We start from the raw sequence: 18,789 nt of genomic DNA, 5'->3' as shown, positions 1-18,789 counted from the left end.
AGCTAGAGAGCCAATGGAGACTGGAGGCGCTCTCTGACTCCACCCCGGGGCCAAGCCAGTCACTGCTGGGGAGAAATGGGACGAGGCTCCATCCCTATAGGGCTTGCCTGCAGATGTCAGCTAAGTAGGAGGGTGGGGCCACCTGAGAATTAGTACCTGTGTCAGTTGAGAAGTTGTGAGTGGAGGACTCAGAATCTGTGAGCAATTGCTCAGCTGCTCACATTAGTGAGAGCACTGACTAGGAGATGTGACCTGGGCTGATTTAAATCATTCCTCATGGAACAGACTCAAAGGGTTGCAGTTGGTAACCAGCTATCTTCAGTGTGAGAATTATCTTGTGGTAACCATTACATGCAAGCTTACCCCTATGTCATTCAACCTCTGTGTAAAACCTTTAGGAGAAATCATTTGTAGCTTTGAAATTGGATGTCATCAATATGCAGATGACACCCAGTTCTATATTGGATAGTTCACTATCCAAATCTGTTGGTGATGCTGTAGAGGTCTTGAGTGGCTGCTTGACAGCTGTGGTCAAATAATTGAAAGCAAACAAATTGAAAATGAACCCAGATGTGATGATGATTGGGAAGCTGGAGATCCTGAAAGTCATTAAGCTCCTCACTTTCAATGGAGTTCAGTTCACCTGCTAGAGAAGCAAGTAAATGCAGCTGCAAAAAAGGCATTCTCCCAACAGACTAGCCTGGAAGATGATTCTCTACCGCCACCTAGATTTATGCCATAGTAACATCCAGATTAGACTGTTGTAGTACACTCTACACAGGTTTCCCCTCAAAGTCAATTCAGAGACTCCAGTTGGTGCAGAACATTGCAGCCTCTCCCCATATGTTCCCTGGAGACTGCTCCATTTGGCAGATTAACATCTACTGGTGGTCCCTGGCCCTAGGGAGGTTCACCTTGCCTTGACCAGGGCCAGGGCTTTTTTGGTCCTGGCCCCAACCTGGTAGAACTCTCTGTCTGTGGAGGCCCAGGCCCAGCCATATTTATTATCTTTCCATCGGGGCTGCAAGACAGAGATGTTCTGCCAGACGTACAGGGGTTGAGGCAGGCAGGCTGAAAAACTGGCCTCCTACCAAGGGGAGAAGTGTTGCCTCCCCCAGTGTTGTCATCTGGTAGCTGGCCACCCTGCTCCATGGATTTGTTTTAATGTTTTGGTGGATGTGCAATATTGGTGCGACTGTCTTATATATATTTTATTGTACTGTCTGATACATTTTAATTTAATTTATGCTACCTTCTTTTATTGTATTTATTATCATTTGTGATCCTCTCTGAGTCCACTTGCAGGGAGAGCAGAATATAAATTGTATAAAATAATACTAATTATCAGAAGCTAGGTGGGGCATGCATATTACTCCCATTCTGCAATCAATCCATTGGCGACCCATCTGAGTCAAGCTAAACATGCAGGTTTTTAAAGAGCTGGGTCTGGGGAGCCAAGAGTTGGGTCTGGAGTTCCGCAAAGCTACACAGCAGCTGCAGGAAATGGCTGTTAAAAAATAAAGGAGAGCCCAAACAGCCTTGGAAGAGCACCTGTTTCCCCTGCCCCAAACTGATTTTGAAAATAGCAAGCGGGGGAGGGTCTGTTTTTGCTGCTCCACATGGGAGTATTTTGTGCATGTCATGAAGTAAAAACAGGGAAAATTTGACACAGAGAAATGGCTTAGGTGGAATGGCAAGAGCTCTTTTGACTATCACATGCAAAGCCTTTCATGGCCTTGGCCCGTCTTATCTGCATGACCGCTTCTTTCCCTGTGCTCTGCCATGGAAGTTTTGCTTATCTGAACAGGGTCTTCTGCAATTACCACTCAGCACATGGGCAAAATCAATAGCTGCCTATACACACATTTCTTTGGGTGGAAATCTAGTGTGTTAATTATGGATCTGTCTTAGTTGGGAAGATCCACTCAGGGAATGTCTTTCCTGTTTCTCCCCTTCCCCAAAGGCCTGATTCTGTTACAGGAGATGCCAGGCTCCTCCATAGTAGAACCAAGAGGAAGGGAAACCTGTTGAAATCAACAGAACATTTCCCAATAATGCAAACACTAACTGTAAATGTAACCCTTTAAAATATAAAAACTAACAAAATGAGTTAAATTTATTTTAATGAAGTCTTTTTTAATATAATAAACACCAGAAGCAGTAACAGAAGTCTATAGATTTTCTTTCAGAAAGCTCTCGAAAATTCATCTTGATGTGCTAAATAGATCTCATTGTAATTCAGTGTTGAGTAACAACAACATACACAGCTTCTATCCTATCCTGTCCAGAAGCCTAATGCTACTTACTGTGAAAATAACAGGATTCCACACCATTGTCATGGTTCACTTTCCTGACTGAGCTGTTATCCTATCTACACAGGAAAAACTATGATATGAATCCAAATTGCTTCATGAGGATTATAAATAAACCCTAAAATACAGAAAATGTAAACGTGAAATATACCCCCACCCACCATCCACCACGTTTGGTTTACAGAGCTTTACACTGTGCATTTGATATGGCTGGCCAAATAAAGGTGAGACATTTCCACATCATCAAGAGACATGTTTAGGCCACATTCTCTGTGATAACCTCAATATTTCATAAAGGCAAGGAAAGGGTTCTCAAATGGTCTATAATTGTCAGGTGTCAGCTCAGAGATCTTACCTGTCCCATTAAAAGTTGTAGGCAACAGAACAGGAAGCAAGCACTGCATTTCCTGCCCCACTCCTTCACAGGTCCTTTCCCTCACCTTCCTCCATCACAGTAGCAAATAGAAATCTGGTTTTGTCCCACAGCAAGTGGAGGTGAAAAATGGGTGAAAGAAGTCTCTGAAAAACAATAGAAGTAGCACCACAGCTGCATCCGCTCTTGCCATTTCTTAAAGAGGCAGGCAAGATCTCCACCTGGCCCTCCTACCCCCATGCCACCTTCTTTTGTTCCTTATAAACATCATGATGGAGACCTTCCTAGCCTGCCTGGAAAATACAGGCTATCCAACACTACTGAATATCTTGATAGGGCCCAGCTTAAGAAAAATGCATCCTAGAAATCTGACACTAAAAAGCATTACAATCTCTGAAAATTGTCACAGAGAAATGGGTGTTCTGATTTTGGTATTTCTTGTGTGTATGAAAGGAAATGTTAATTAAAATTAAACTGTTCACACATTCAGGCTTTGCAGTACACATCATACTTCAGTTTTGCTTCCAGCTTTGTTCCTGCTAAACACTCCTTAAATTTCACATCCATTTTCTGGTTTTGTGTTTCACTGAAAAGGTTCTTCCAGTCACCTACTACACCTAGAACAAAAACAAAATAGGGAAGGGGCAGGGAGGGGGAATTTTGACTACACAGATAATTTGATAATCAAGAGCAATGCAGTAGCTTCATAACTTTAGGGTCATTGGGCACAAAAAAGGTACAACTAGTTTGCTTGAATTAGGGGGTGAGGAAAAATCTGAACACACAAGGTTTCCCTGCTACCAAAACCTAGGTTGTGCTTGCACATTTCTTCTGTTGTAGTACCACCACAGCACAAACAATACAAGTAAATCTGTGTGTGTGCATGTGTACACACGTAAAAATGGAGGGGGGGGAGAGAGAGCGAGTTCAAGGCCTAATGGCTTGATTCAGAGGTATTGCCACCCATGGACATATGGAACTGCCTTATACTGAATCAGACCATTGGTCCAGCAAGGTCAGTACTCAGCCTGGCACCCACTCTCCACTTAGAGGCCTTTCACATCACCTGTCACCTAATCCTTTTAACTAAGGATGCTGTGGATTGAACCTGGGAATGTCAGCACTCAAAGTAGATGCTCTGCCACTGAGCCATGGTCCCTCCCCATATTATAGTTTGGTGCCTTATGGATGAGCCTTGAAGGAGATGTATGCTCACTCTCATGATCCCTTGACCACTTCATGTGCTATAAGAAAATCAGTAGCTCTCTAGTTTCAACAAATCACAGGTGGTCATTACATCTATGACTTGCACATCCCACAAACCAGGCTTGCTTGTTCCCCTTTCACAGTTTTGATGTGCAGGGCAATCACAAGCCATCCTTTGCCAGTTCAGATGTAACAGCTAACTACTGTTCATCCAAAAAATTAGGAAGTAACTAATTAGCTTGTGGTGGCAGAAGAGGGGAGGGGAGAAATGATCACATGTGTGAGTCCACAGTTCCTTTCAAGCTTGTTGCCATACAACCAAACCAAGGGGTGGCGTTACATATGTACTAAGCTGTAATATTACATTCCATTAAATAGTTTTGAAATTGTGGCCCAGTTTTCAATTTGCTTATCTGCAAGACCTGCTATAGAAATTCTGAGGCCCAGTGTCCTCTGTATTGTCTCATCTTTTCTTTAAAAAGCATTAAATTAATTACAATTGATGAGCGCATAGAACAGGTAATGTGCTGCCTGTGAAGTACCCCTTATGAAGATGGAAATGATAAAAAAACCCACATTTTTCATAAAGGATTGCTCATAATTTGACAGTACAAATCATAACCAGGGGAGGGGAGGAGGAGAACAGCATTGCTATTTTCTTTTTCTTTTTTTTAATGTACCTTTCCGGAAGAGAAGTGGACCAGCTGCACCATGCGTCTCCTTTGATCTCTCCCTCACCATTTGGAAGGAAGCTCTGTCCACAATTGATTGACTTTGCTCCGCAGTGGGAGCAAAACCAAAAAACTCAGCAATCTGTTTCACTCCAGCAAGCAAGTCCTGAAAGCAACAGGGTGGCACATGTCAAAGTAGCAAGCAGAGTTCATTTCCCCATTGTAAGCCAGACTTATAGACTGTGTCTCAATACTGAATTCAGAGCACAAAGCTGGTGCTCAGTACAGATCTGTGATGTTTTCTTTGGCTAAATATTGTCAGACACTTATAATATAGGTAGGGTCTAACTGCATTATTCAGGCTCCCTAGTGGGAAGTCAGTTCCCAAGTGTGCAGCCTCCATTTGGATTGGGGATGCAGTGTACTGAGAGAAGGGGCTTATGCCTTCCGTCTGCACTGTTTTCAAGTCCGGGAAGTGCTATTTGCCTGGCTGGGGAAACCACGTACCCTGTCAGTATACACAGAGCCTCCAGTTGGGCAAACAGTGTCCCATTTGGCCCTTTCAGGCTGGGAAAATGGCACAGTGATGAGGCTGAAGCCCCTTCTCCTCAAGTACTGAGGCACCTGGTCTTGTATGCCTAGGAACTGAGTTCCCAGCAGAGGACTCACAAGTGCATTCTGATATTGTAGATCCAGGGAAATATAATGTGTAGGCAGATGCACAAAGAAATGGTATACAATACATACAATTACAACTGTACTGCAGAAATAGGTGAAGAAACACAAACTGAAAATCCAATGCATGAGGACTGCAGAAGTCAGAGAAGCAGGGGATGTAGCCCTGTGTCCCACCACCATCCCAATCCTCAATACCAAGGCAGACCAACTTATTTTGATACACAATCACCTGTTCTTGAATTAATATGAATTTTGAGGTTACTCCTCTTAATAAAATTGCTGTCACACAACTGCAGCACAACAAAAAGAAGGTTGTCAGACCTCAAACGATTGGGCTTGCTGTTCTTGCCTTTTTTAAAAAAAATTAATCTGTTTTTGCTGTCACTGCACAGTCAAAAAGCATTTTCTATGATAGCATCCCACTTATAGAATACCACCACCACTTGGCAGCTAATGTTATTGAGTGTTAGGTGCTAAATTAAATTATTTTACTTACCCATATTTTAGTGAACAATTATTTTTGTGGGTTTTATTGTAGCTATTACTATTTTACAGCCTGTTTTTACTGGCTATATCATGTTTTTATATTTTATTGCCATTTTATCTTCTATTATTTGATTGGACACCCCCTTGAAAATTATTTGAACTGAAAAGCTGAGAAGTGTATATACTGAATCAATCAAGTTAGGTGAGCCCTGACTCAAGTTAAGCTCTAGGTTCTGAACTTGGCTCCTCTTACACAATCCCTGTGAGTGCAGGTCAGGCCCTTTACAGTAAGGAAATAAGATACACCTTGCTTGTAAGTATGAATAAGCCCACCTCTTTTAAATCTTCATATGTCAGCAGCAAAACATTTTCTTCATCTATGTGTTTGTTCCAGGCAACTGCATGGTCAAAATAGGATCCCCAGGCAACTGTAGATCAAAGACAGTGTATCGAAATGACCTTACTACTCCTCAAAAACGCCACCACCTTAATGGTAGACTATTTTCTAAAAACGTTTTGTTGTGTGAACACTCTGTCCTTTCATACCCCACAGGAGACACAGGCACACAGAAGGAAAGTGAGCAGATACTTACTCTGAAGAAGAATCGCTAAATGCAACCTTAGACAGAGTTACTCCAGTCTGAGCCCATCAATTCAAAGGAGTAACTCTGCACAAGATTGCACTGTAAGTGTCTTCTTAATTTTCTTCCCCTCATGATATGGGGTCAGGTCTTGAAGAAAGCATTCTGTACATTTACAGTTCAGCTTGACTGGAGACAGATAATAGATTTTTCAGAGTACTGAAGGTGATACAATAAAGCTATTGTTGCTCATGGTGTGTACACTCATCCCAGCGTTACTCTGGGAAACAAATTTTGCAGAGCTTTATAGTAGTTCAAATACCTATTTGACCAAATGTAACAATGGGACAAAAGAAACAATGGGGATTCCAGCCATTGCACTACCTGCAGCATACGATTTTCAACTCTCTTCAAACGTATAATTTTTTCCAGCTAGATTTACCAAGGCACTGCGGCTGAAGAGATACAAATGGCTCTCCGTCATAATACACACCCATTGCAAAGGAAATCTTTGCAATGGGAAATTCTTTGCAATGGGAAAATGCAATTGCAATCTTTGCAATGGGAAATTGTAAAGGAAATTCTCCTCGACAGGGGGGAGCTAATCTCAGATCAAGTGGATCTAATTTAGTAACCCTAATACATTTTCCCTGACAGTGTTTAAACTGTCAAATCTAAACAAAAGTCACAAAGAGTACCATTCCCATTCATAAATTCTGAAAAGAATTCCTCCCAAGAGTTGTAGCTTGGAACACTTGGAGCATTGTTGTGAAAATGGAAAAATGATGCAGCTGTATCTTTAGGATTTCGAAACAGCACCAGCATCTGGAATGAGATAAATAGGATGGCAGTTTTAAACATGCCCACACTCGTGAACAAGATCAGCATATATATACTAGTTAGGCTCAATAATTACATTAATTTCTATTTTAACATTCATAAAGGTTATGTCTTTTGAACTCTGTATTTTAGCAACCCTTGTAGCACACAGTCCTATATTTGTCTTTTCCCCCTTTCCTCTCTTTTTTTCTTTCTGTACCCCTTTTTGTTCTAATAAAATAAAATAATTTTTTTTTAAAAAAGATCATTTCAGTCTGCTATAGGTTAACTATAGCTAGAAGTGACTGGTTCTTATTGTTAGAAAGAGATCATCTTGCAGCCTAACCTATTTCACAGAGCAGTTGTGGAGATAAAATGGAAAACAGAAGAACAATGTATGTTACCCTGAGCTCCATGGAGGAATTATGGGATTTTAAAAAGACAGAAAGAAATGCATTGTGCCAGTGGGATTTAGCCCATACCCACTTACTTTCACTCATGCCCCTAAGATATGAATCAATGCTGTAAACATCTCCTAATAAATTCTATAAATGAATGTTATGAGTCACTTACCTTGACTTTATTTTTGATGATGGACTTAGGAAGATGGTTGTAATTGAGGTGTGTGGCCACAATCCTTGGAGATGGGAATTGTTTCATCCTCTTTGTAGAAACAGAAAAGTAATATAGTTGTCCATGCATAACAGCAATTTGCTTTGTGTTCATATACAGTATTCATCTACTAACCCAAAGACAACTGGAATATCTGGGAGTCTCTAGAATAAGCCTTGTGACCTACCAAGCTAAATGTCAGTATCACAGTTTGTAGGTGCTTAATAACCACCTGTATCTGCAGTCCAAGACAGACAACCAAACCAAGCAAGCCCTCAGTGGGGTGCAACAAAAAGGCTGGTTAATGTTTTGACTTGGTAGGTCACAAGTTGGCTGGTCCTGCTCCAGACGAGCTGCCTGCCAACGCTGCTGCCCTTCACTCCACTCACCTCCTGTATACATAGAAAGCATCTGACTTGGGGGTATTTCTGTGGCACACTCACCTGAAACTTTTCAGGATCTCCACATTCAATGAAAGGCAGTTCTGCATTCTCATTCTTAGTCTGCAAAGTTGTGACAATCAGGTCATTCACAATTTGAATCAACCAATTAATACCTGAAACAAAAAAGGATTTTTAAAAAAATCATCAGGCCATAGGCTTATTAATGACTGCAGGTCTTTTCATGATACCAATTTGTGCAAAGTAAATTGTATTTGGATTTGCTGGAACAGAAATGTTGCACATACTACATCAAAATCTTTCAGATCAAAAGATCTATATAGGTTGTGCTGACAACTTGAGTATTAATGAGAAAGTGGAATGGACTGGTTAATGTGGACAGAAGTTTAAGCACAAAGATTCCTCCCGTTGCTGAAAGCTGAATTAGATAACAGAAAGGTCTGCTCCACAAATGCAATGGGATGCCTGTGCTGGACATTGCCTGATCTGAAGCAAAGGGGAATGCCTTGGTTCCCATAGAAATGCTATGTACACTTCACAGTGTTTAAGGAAGTGCTGGACCAAATTATTTTATTATTCCAGGTAAACCATAGCAATGAGTGCTGTCAAAGCACTCTATTTCAAAACATCACGAAAAATAGCTTAAATGACCAATAAGCCATTGCCACTTTCCCACCACACTTAACCAGTAGTGGAAGTGAGCAAAGAGGATTTGATATGGAGTACAAGCATAAATTGTAGAGATTGTAAAAGACAGAAATATTATTTTTAAAAAACCCTTCCCCCATGATTTTGTCTCAGAATGCTGCTGGGGTTGTCGGATTAAGAGAAGCCAAGGCTCACACCTTGATGGAAACCCATGAAGCCCAGTTCCTTAACTAGAAATGATTAGAAGGTACACTGTACATGCTTAGGCATGCCTTTATTACACTGTATAATTTCATTTTCTTAAAAGAAGGGCCACAAGAGCCTGGTACTGAAGAGACCAAAACTTAACCATGTTTATGCTTCCTCATACCTCAGAAATAAATTGTGCTAGTTCTGAGAGCCAATGTGGCGTAGAGGGTAGAATGTCAGACTAGGATCTGGGTGAACCAGGTTCAATTTCCTGTTCTGCCTTGGAAGCTTGCCGGGTGACCTTGGGCCAGTCACACATTCTCAGCCTAACCTAGTTCACAGGTTTGTTGTGGGAATAAAACGGATGAGAGGAGAATTATGCAAGCCACCATGGGTTTGTTGTGGGAATAAAACGGATGAGAGGAGAATTATGCAAGCCACCATGGGTTCCAATTGGGGAGAAGGGGGAGGGGGAATGCATTTCAAATCAATTATCAACAAATAATGAAATCAGTTTGGAATTTTTAACTTATGAATTTTGCATTTGCAGGATCTCTTATTCTAGTACAGATTAAATTTTCAAATTGGTCTTTTATGATCGTGAAGCCACCTCTAAGAGTGAACAATCTACTGTTCCTCCCAGAAAGACAGGTGTATTATTATTATTATTATTATTATTATTATTATTATTATTTGTATACCCTAGAGCAGATGACAGATTCCATGCTATCCACAAAAAACCTGAAGAAATCAGTGGAGGTCAAAGTTATCAGTACAACATACAATATTTGTTTTTGTGGATTGGTCCAAACTGAATTTGAAAGTGTGATAAAACTATGCCACGCCTTTCTATTTATTTTTGCCCGTTTGAGTTTTTTTTCCTCTGCCATCTTCACCATGCACACTTCATTAACACATTTTTATTTAAAATGTCACATGGGACCACCAAGGCAGTTTCCCGTTGCCATGGGACACTTTCCTCACCCGAATGATGATACACATTGATGATACACCAACACTTTTAAGCAATCCCGTAACATTTCATTCCCCGTTAAAACACTTTACTGTGGATCGCTGTTTGGTCTTTTCAATACCTCCTTCACTCCTGCTGTTAACTAGAAACAGTGGCTATGGAGGTGATCTTGGTAGCTTTCAAGTGAATCAAAAGCAATACACTTACAATGCTGTTTAATATCTCATTTATTTCATATTAAACATGGCACCTGGCTACTTTTTTCTCATCACATCATTGCTATAAGATTATCAGAAGTAACTTAAGGTTGTATTCACCACATTTGGGATAAGACACCAACACCAAGTCATCTTTTCTGGCTTCAAAATTCTCCAGGGCTTGGAATGTTTCTGCACTGCATACTGTAGTAGGATAGAAGGTCCCCTGGTAGCAAAACAGAAGCTCCTTAAGATTTAGGCCTTTGGATTTTTCTAGCGCTTTCTCTATTTCTTCTACAAATGTTTTCTCAGTCATGCTTGCTTCTTCTGTTGTAAGAAACTGCAGTTTCGTTAGGATAACTAATACATTTAAAGGGGTATTTTGAGGGTGGAGTAATTAATCTTAGCACAATGCTTTTGTATTTCATTTCCTTTATGTACAAGCCAGCAAGATCAGATTAACTTTCTTGTCTCCTCCCTTTCTATTGTTAAAGAGAAAACTGAGCCACTTCTCTAACCCTATGTGCTGAAAAGAGGGTTTATGTATTACAAGCAAACCTCACTAAAGCCAGGTATTGTTGCCATGATGGTTGGAAAAGTCAAACAGAGATACAGAAAAGAAATTGCTTGGTTGGCACAGCAGACAAAATATTACATTCAGACTTATATAACTTTAAAAGGAGGAAGCTTCTCCTGGTGTGATCAAAGGCTTCTTCATAACATGCTTTGGTAGCTAATACCATGCTTAATAAAAATTCCCACCCCAAATTTACTTTGTATTACTGCAAAGGAAAACATTATCTGTATTTCAGCACTAATGGCTTACATAACACTTTGACTGTGAAAGGTGCACTATAAATTATACCTGCGTCAGACAGGCCTGTGACCTGCCTGCCATATCCAGTGATTTCCTTTACTGTGGGGGGTGGGGAGGGGTAGATTGTAGGCCTGCTGTTCTCTTACTATTTTTCCTGTTGCTGTTCTGCACTCAGCTGTTTTATCTCAAGGCGCTTGGGAACTGGCCGAATTACCTTGGTGCCTGCCTCTCTTCCCCTTCCAGCTTTCCCGCGAGAAACTGTGCACCAAGACTAACGGGCTTCTGCTTGAAAAAAGGGGGAGGAGAAAAGAGAGTATAACTAGCCCTTTTGGCCCTCCCCTGGTATTCCTGGCAATTGTACTGTGCTCTAGAATGGTAGAAATCTCTTAATAAAGACCTTTAACTCATCCAGCCTGGTCTGATGAAGTGAAGCAGTCTAGAAGATCCACTGGCAGAGCCTGACAACCTGATTCCTCCTGCCAGCAACTTTCTGGGAGGCTGTTCTTATATTCTTTGTTTGTTTGTTTGTTTGCTTGCTTGTTTCATGTCATTTATAGTCCGCTTTTCTCACTAAGACTCGAGGTGGATTACACAGTATGAGATTAGTACAGTCAATATCAAGAACATTTCCATAAACCATGCCACAGGGTAAATAGATACAAGTTCACAAAGACATACATTAGCAGGAATCCAATACAACATAGTGGTGAAGTCTATGGTTCCTAGTGTAGATGACTGGGGAAGGCAATGGCAAACCACCCCGTAAAAAGTCTGCCAAGAAAACGTCGTGATGCAACATCTCCCCATGAGTCAGTAATGACTCGGTGCTTACACCTTTACCTTTTTTACCTATGGTTCCTAACTCATTAGCGAATAAAATGTAAAGGCACACAGAGCCAGTGATGTAGCTAAAATCATCCACTATAAACCAGATTTTCTATTTATGAGTCCATTACCCTGGATTTAAGCACATACAATTGCTTTGCTAGATTAGAGCAAAGGTCTGCTTGCTCATGTTGCATCCAGTAGTAGCCATCTATATGCCATGAGAAGTTCACAGCCATGTCCTTGTTGTTAGCATTTAGCAATGAAGTGTTACATTGCTTTTAATCATGGAGGTTTAATATTTTTCTCTTAACATATGCCATTATAAAGAGAAGAAACTAATTATGAAATGGTTACTAGCCCTGGCTGTCAATGGCATTACTTTCCTGGTATCTTTCAGTATCAGACCCATTAAGGGCTGTGATGATGAAACATCATGGTAAATAGGTATCCTTGAAGATACATTGGTCCCAGAGAGTAAGAAACACAAACATGTAAGGTGTCTTTTACTTAGCCAACTAGTTCTCTAAGACAATGCCATCTTTCAATACACTACGTGTGCATTCGTTTTAAACTGTTTTTACTGTGTATTGTTTTAAACTTGTTCATGATGTCCTTGCAAATTTTGCTGTACCATTAGCCACTATGCATTTGTAGAGATAAGGGGAGGTATATTTTAAATAACTAAATTCAAGTCACAGGCACAAATGTTTTTGAGCCATTTCAAATTCTGACCTATATGCCTCTTTTATTTGCCCAGTCTTTTAACACGGTATTAACTTAACACATATTTTGAAGGAGGTGGTTATTTGGGGTTTTATTTTTACGCCCAAACTTTCCTGGACAAGTGTTCGTACTCTGCTATAGGAAAAGGACTGGGAATTCTTTCCTTAGGAGTGCAGAAACTCAGGTTTCTAATAGCAGCCAACATCGACTCGATTGCTGTAAATTAGATGCTTAAAGCCTATTTTCCCCCTAAATCGAAGGCCCTGCCAACATATCTCAGCACGATACCGTTTCGGATCCCTCGCGCGTCTCTGATCCAGCGGGAGGGTTCCTAGGCTAGTAAACCAGAGAGGGAGGGAGGGGCGAGGAAGCCTCCTCCTCCCGCTATCGCTGACTTTCGGCCGGAGGACACCTAGTTCAAGGCGCATGCGTAGAAGGAAAAGGCGACGAGGCCAGTTCCCCTACGCGCCCGCATCGATGCGCCTGCGCAAACACCCCTTCGGACGTGCTCATGCGCAGCTCTCATTCACTTTCTGCTCTTCCATCCAAAAAAGAATATTGCGCTAAGGACTTTGGGGCTGGAAGAGGGCATGTGTTGCCAGCTGCAAGGGCAGGCTGCTCGGCCGCTCGGAGCAGGGAAAGCGGAGAAGGTACGTGGGCGCAGGTGCTGCGTGCAACTTGACGCGCGGATTAAACCACAGGCACGAGGCTACCCGTCTCAGCCCCGTCGAGGAAAGCAAATCGGCTTCCCCTTCCGGGTCATTTTTTTTTCGCGTTCTTGGAAAAGTTCTTGGCCCCTGGGGGCGCGGCCAACTGAGAGCTAGTAAATACTTAGTTCCAGTCGAGACAGAGGAGGTTCGGGTGCCTTCTTTTGGCTGCGCGGTGGCTTTCTTTTGGGGCGGGGTTGAGCTTTGGAAATTAATCAGTTCTTCGACCGAAGTTGTTTCCATGCAGGAAATTGCAAAATCTCAGAATCCCATGTGATGGAAGGCAGGCTTGTCTGATCCATGTGCAGCAATGTAGACTCGTGTGCGCATTGCATGGGTTTCCCGTCAATTAGCCCTTGGTCGGTGCTCAAGGCGTTGCTTTGAATATCCTGCCTTTCCCTGAAGGATGATGCACATGTGTATAAGCTGTGTGAGTTTTATTGCAACACAGGGCCAAGCTACAAGTGACGAATGACACTTGAACAGCAAGTGGATTGAGTGGAGGGTGAGTGAACATGGAGAAATACACTTGCCCTTCAAGTGTCATTAGTCACTTGTAGCTTCGCCCACAGTGTAAGTTAATACATTTCTTTAAATCAAGACTGTTTAATATTCAAAATAAGATGGCAAGGTTTGTATAACGTAGGTGTCACGCCTCTGGTTTCAGTTCAGTTAAGCAACGGGTTATTGCTTGTGCTGAGCAAAGTCCAACTTTTCTGGTCCACCAAGTGCCAGACTCTTCCAAGAGGCTTAAAGGAATCAACTTGACATCACAGAAACAAGGTTTCAGCTTGAAAAGCACAGCCCCACAATAATTATATGATTCCAATATCTAACCCCCCTTTCCATTTAATGTTTGACACATACGTATAAATGTCAGTGCTCTTATGCAAGGTGGTAAGAACCCAGAACTATACAGCTTCCCAGCAAACGGACTCTCCCTGTGCTGCTAGCCTATACTCACTGCCTCCACTTCTACTAGGCTAAACAAGTTTGTTGCCACCTCATAGAATCATAGTGTTGGAAGGGGTCTTACGGACCATCTAGTGCAACCCCCTGCCCAATGCAGGAACAGCCTAAAGTATCCCCAACAAGTATTCGTCCTGCTGCTCTCTGAAAATTGCCAATGAAGGGAAACCCACCATATCCCTAGTCAGCTGATGCCACTGCTTAATTATTATTAATGTGAAGTTTTTCCTGATGTCCAGCCAGTACCTTCCCTCTTGTCGTTTGAATCCATTGTTTTGAGTCTCATCCTCTGTTGCCAAGAGGAACAGCTCCCTTCCCTCCTCTGACAGCCTTTTAAATACTTAAGAGAGACTTAAATGAGGGTATGTCTCCCCTTAACCTCCTCTTCTCCAAACTGAACATTCCCAAGTCCCTTGGTCTTTCCTCATAGGACTTGGTTTCCAGGCTCCTGATCATCCTGGGTGCTCTCCTCTGCGCCTGTTCCAATTTGTCCACATCCTTTTTGAAGTGAGGCCTCCAGAACTGCACACAATATTCCAGATAAGGCCTGACCCACGCAGTATATAGTGGGACAATGACATCCTGTGATTTGGATGTTAGAACTTTGTTGATACATCCCAAGATTGCATTTGCCTTTTTGCTGCTGCATCACACAGACTGCTCATAGATCTTGTACGCACAGACTGCTACCCATAAGCATATTCTCCATCCAGTATGCATGCTTTGAATTTTTGTTACCCAGATGCCGAATCTGGCAGTTATCCATGTTAAATTGCATCTTACTCAAATCTGCCCACCCTTGAATTGCCAGGGAAAAACGAAGATCTGTGTGACACTGATTGTTTTAGCTGAGGCAAGAATTGAACCGAGGACTTCCAGCTCAGGGTCCTTGCATTTGTTTCCCATGTTTACCTAACAGCATGATGTGTAACAATGTGTATGGTGCTGCATAAAGGGTCCTAAGTATTCAATATCGGAAGGAAAAAATTAGAGTTTCTAGCTGGATTAAGAGCAAGCTGCAGTCTTGAGTTCTGTGCCTTCTTTTCCTTGAAATTAGCATAACTTTAAAATATACTCTAATATCCATGCAGCCAAAGGGTAATATACAAAAAGTATTTGTTTTCTCGTCGTTTTGTCTCACAGTACTAATTGAAAGTAAAAAAGATCGCCTGACCAGAGTATTGAAGTGTAAGCTTTTGTGGGTTTGAGTTTTCTTCATCAAATTTATGAAGTCTTGGTTTGCAGATTATGTTAAAAACTATAAAGAGTGGGTTAAAATATCATGAAATATGATGAGTATAGTATGTGACATTTCTGTGTTAAAAGTATACAAGATAAGCACAGTGATGGTTCATAACAGCTGTAGCCGAAGATAAATATGCTTCAGCTACCTGGTTACCTTAAGCAATTCAATAACTTCTGATTATTAGTAGATTAATTTTAATAAAGGGTTGTTCATTCGTATATAGACAGTAGAACGGCATTCTTACTAAGTAATGCATTAGAGGATGAGCACTAAAAAAAAAAATTGCAGCTGTTCTATGGTAATGCTTGACTACTTTCTCAGTAGTGAACTGGTTGTCTACCGGCTGGAAGCTGGCTGCATGATGGATCCTCTTCTAGCAAAAAAGATCTTCAAAGGAGTTTTGGTCTTGGAAATGTTGGGAGTTGGTGGAGCCTATATGCTATATTACAAAATGGACACAAGTCAAGGTAAGGGGATTAACATGACAAATAACTTTCTGTCAATATAAAGAGTGATTATTTATAATTGCCTAGAGAATTTGTCATCAAAATAACTTTTGATAGCTTCCAGTTTGTTTCTTAAGTCAGAAGACTAATCAAATAGCATCGTTCCTTCTCCAGGACATTAGAAAGAAATCTCGGTATCAAGATGAGACACAGGGGGAAAAGATATTAATGAGACCACAAGATGACTGATGATAAAGGAGGAAGCATTCTAGGCGAAAAACTGTAATGGATTAACAATATGCCGATTATGTTGTTTTACTGTTTTTACTTTGTAGACTGATTTGTAAGCCATTCTTGGCCCTGTATAGTTGTCTTTTTGTTATATTTTTTCTTTTAACTTTTCCACAATAAAAATAAAAAAGAAATTAAAAAAAAAGAAATCTCGGGACTTTGGGACATACTTTGCACCCAAATCTTTATATATGTTAAAGTGTTTACTTGGTTATTTTGGTCTGGTATTTTTTACACTAGGCAGCTTCTCAGCTAACAGTGCATTCATCCAGCACAAAAACCTTCCTCTAATGCAAGAAGTTTTTTCTGCTGGTGGCAGACAAAGGCTCCTTGCTCCAAAAGAATGTGCCATGATCAATGGCAAGATACCCCCTATAATTTCCATCTTTATACAGAATGCTATGTCCATTTTTTATGGCTTACCTTCCTTAACTGGCAATACATACAAAAGGTAATCATCATCTGCATATTCTTGAAAAGCTACATTCCCTTGGCACTAGAGATGAGCACAAAACGAACCACAGAACAAAATTCTGTATGGAATGGCTGGTTCGTTTGCATCAAAACATGCGTCCCATGAGAATGTGTTTTTCCAGAACAAATGAATTTTTCCAGTTGTTCTGTGGCCGGTTTGGAGTTTCACAGACCTCACTCCGGTTTCAGCTGCTCTGGCAGCAGGAGAAAGAGGCTGTCAGTTTCACAGACCCTGCAATGGGTTCAGCCAATGGGCTGAAACTGGTGCGGGGCCTGTGAAACTGACAACCTCTTTTCCTGCTGCCTGGGCTGTCAGTTTCACAGACCCCGCACCGGTTTCAGCCCATTGGCTGAACCCATCGCAGGGTCTGTGAAACTGACAGCCCGGGCAGCAGGAAAAGAAGCTGTCAGTTTTACAGACCCCACACCAGTTCCAGCGCGGGGTCTGTGAAACGGACAGCCTGGGCAGCAGGAAAAGAAGCTGTCAGTTTTATAGCCCCCACACCAGTTCCAGCAAGAGTTCAGTAGCACCTGTAAGACTAACAAAATTAGTGGAAGGATATGAGCTTTTGTGAGCTCACTTCTTCAGATACAGCTAGAATGTGAGTCCATCTATCCTTATATCTTAGAGAGTAGAGTGATTACAGAAGCCAAATGATAATAGCCGGTGAATGACAAAGACAGACATGATTGAATATGCCTGCTCATCTTCCAATGTGATTTACGCCATCTCGTGTCAGCAATGTCCCTCCTCTCTCTGCATTGGATAAACTAGCCAGTCCCTTCGACAAAGAATTAATGGACATAAGTCTGACATCAGGAACCAACCAGTGGGGCAACATTTTAACTTCCAGGACTTTCCGTTGCCGACCTAAAGGTAGCAGTTCTCCTGCAGAGGGATTTCAAAGGGAGATTAGAGAGACTGCTGAATTGCAGCTAATAAGGAAGCTCAAGACTATGCATCTACCTGGACAAAGGCTGTCTCATTACCAATGCTAATTTCTCCACACCCACTACTCCTCTGCATACCCCATCCTATTCAATCACACCTGCCTTTGTCATTCACCGGCTATTATCATTCGGCTTCTGTAATTACTCCTCTCTCCAAAATATAAGGACAGGTGGACTTGCTGTATCGGAAGAAGTGAGCTGTGGCTCACGGAAGTTTACACTCTGCCATTAATTTTGTTAATATTATAGGTGCTACTGGACTCTTGCTCTTTTCTAGTAATTCAAATGCTTTGCCTTGCCCAATTTTGAGATAAAATGAGAAACTGCATCATGGTTTAATCCAGATTTCAAAAATTGAGCCAGACAGTATATGTTCTAATATGTCACCTGGCTAGCAAGCATCTAAGTCATTGTATCTCCACCAACTCCCCTCTCTCCGCAAAAATAATGTAGTGGTTTTACCTAATGGTCTCCTGCGTTCATCCTTTCATGGACCCAAGATTTTCTTAGCTTTGTAAATGAAGAGTTCCCATATTAACAGATAGGCTTTGTTATGGAGATGTGCACAGCACCAAGAAGAGATGTTGCTCTCTTTTCAAGGCTCAGTCCATTTAATTCAAACAACTCTACCCCCTACCTCAACAAGTGATACTGTGAAGCAAGGGGCTGAAAATTAATTTATGCTGGTCTATAGCTCTGGCCTTTGATACCCCCAATGGTCCTGCTTCCAGTTTTACTTCATTCCTCTGCCCAGTGGGATAAGCTTAATAAAGCTACAATACCTGTGCTACCTCCAGCTCCCATCTCATACCACTGAATATATCAGCTCAGCTCAGATGTACAGGCAGCCAATGCTGTGTGCACATATGTGGAGAATACTCAAAACAGCCAATGTACCTTGCTATAAATGAGGGGTTTTTTCCAGGGCATACCACAACTTAGTACTACACCCACACCCACAACCAATAACATGCACTTCCCTGCAAACCAACCAGGATTCTAAACTGGAACCAGCCCCCATTTTGAATACTTGTTTGCAGGGAAAGCATAAACCATGATTTGGTAGTTCAGATACAGCAGCAAACTATGTGGTGCCATGAAAGCTTAAGAAACCAATTAGCTAGCCTATGAGCAGAGGATAGTATGCAAGACGAAGGCTGAACCAGGGAGCAATAAACCACATTTGCAATT

The 18,789-nt window shown here is 41.6% G+C and overlaps 2 protein-coding genes across 3 annotated transcripts in view; one reads left to right on the top strand and one right to left on the bottom strand.

Annotated features, from left to right (window-relative positions):
* Positions 1–2,137: 2,137 nt before the first annotated feature.
* On the bottom strand, positions 2,138–10,469 carry LOC129327351 (sulfotransferase 6B1-like). The gene is made up of 7 exons (XM_054975920.1): positions 10,267–10,469; positions 8,182–8,294; positions 7,700–7,789; positions 7,006–7,132; positions 6,060–6,154; positions 4,572–4,728; positions 2,138–3,302 (listed from the first exon to the last, which is right to left on the bottom strand). Exons 1-7 carry the CDS (start codon positions 10,460–10,462, stop codon positions 3,172–3,174), a joined length of 909 nt encoding a protein of 302 aa, XP_054831895.1. The 5' UTR covers positions 10,463–10,469; the 3' UTR covers positions 2,138–3,171.
* Positions 10,470–12,982: 2,513 nt separating this feature from the next.
* The window catches only part of CEBPZOS (CEBPZ opposite strand), a 6,800-nt gene continuing 993 nt past the window's right edge, over positions 12,983–18,789 (top strand). Inside the window, exons 1-2 of one of the 2 annotated variants that reach the window (XM_054975908.1) lie at positions 12,983–13,164; positions 15,761–15,903. In XM_054975908.1, the coding sequence (XP_054831883.1) occupies positions 15,795–15,903 (109 nt within the window). In that variant the 5' untranslated portion in view covers positions 12,983–13,164; positions 15,761–15,794. Of the gene's footprint in view, positions 13,165–15,757; positions 15,904–18,789 lie in introns of both variants that reach the window. The other variant, XM_054975899.1, reaches the window with a different exon arrangement.

This window comes from Eublepharis macularius, chromosome 1 (genome assembly GCF_028583425.1).
Source record: "Eublepharis macularius isolate TG4126 chromosome 1, MPM_Emac_v1.0, whole genome shotgun sequence".
Lineage (NCBI taxonomy): Eukaryota > Metazoa > Chordata > Lepidosauria > Squamata > Eublepharidae > Eublepharis > Eublepharis macularius.
Note: the sequence above shows the minus strand (reverse complement) of the source record. Positions and strands in the feature narration are given on the sequence as shown.

What these genes read in the sequence shown, in the direction of transcription:
- LOC129327351 (XM_054975920.1), bottom strand. Translation starts at nt 10,462, where the DNA reads ATGACTGAGAAAACATTTGTAGAAGAAATAGAGAAAGCGCTAGAAAAA. An exon ending in TCATCAAAAATAAAGTCAAG is followed by an intron (nt 7,133 to 7,699) that starts GTAAGTGACTCA and finishes ATCTCATTCCAG; the next exon opens with ATGCTGGTGCTGTTTCGAAA. An exon ending in TCCACTTCTCTTCCGGAAAG is followed by an intron (nt 3,303 to 4,571) that starts GTACATTAAAAA and finishes TTTTTGTTCTAG; the next exon opens with GTGTAGTAGGTGACTGGAAG.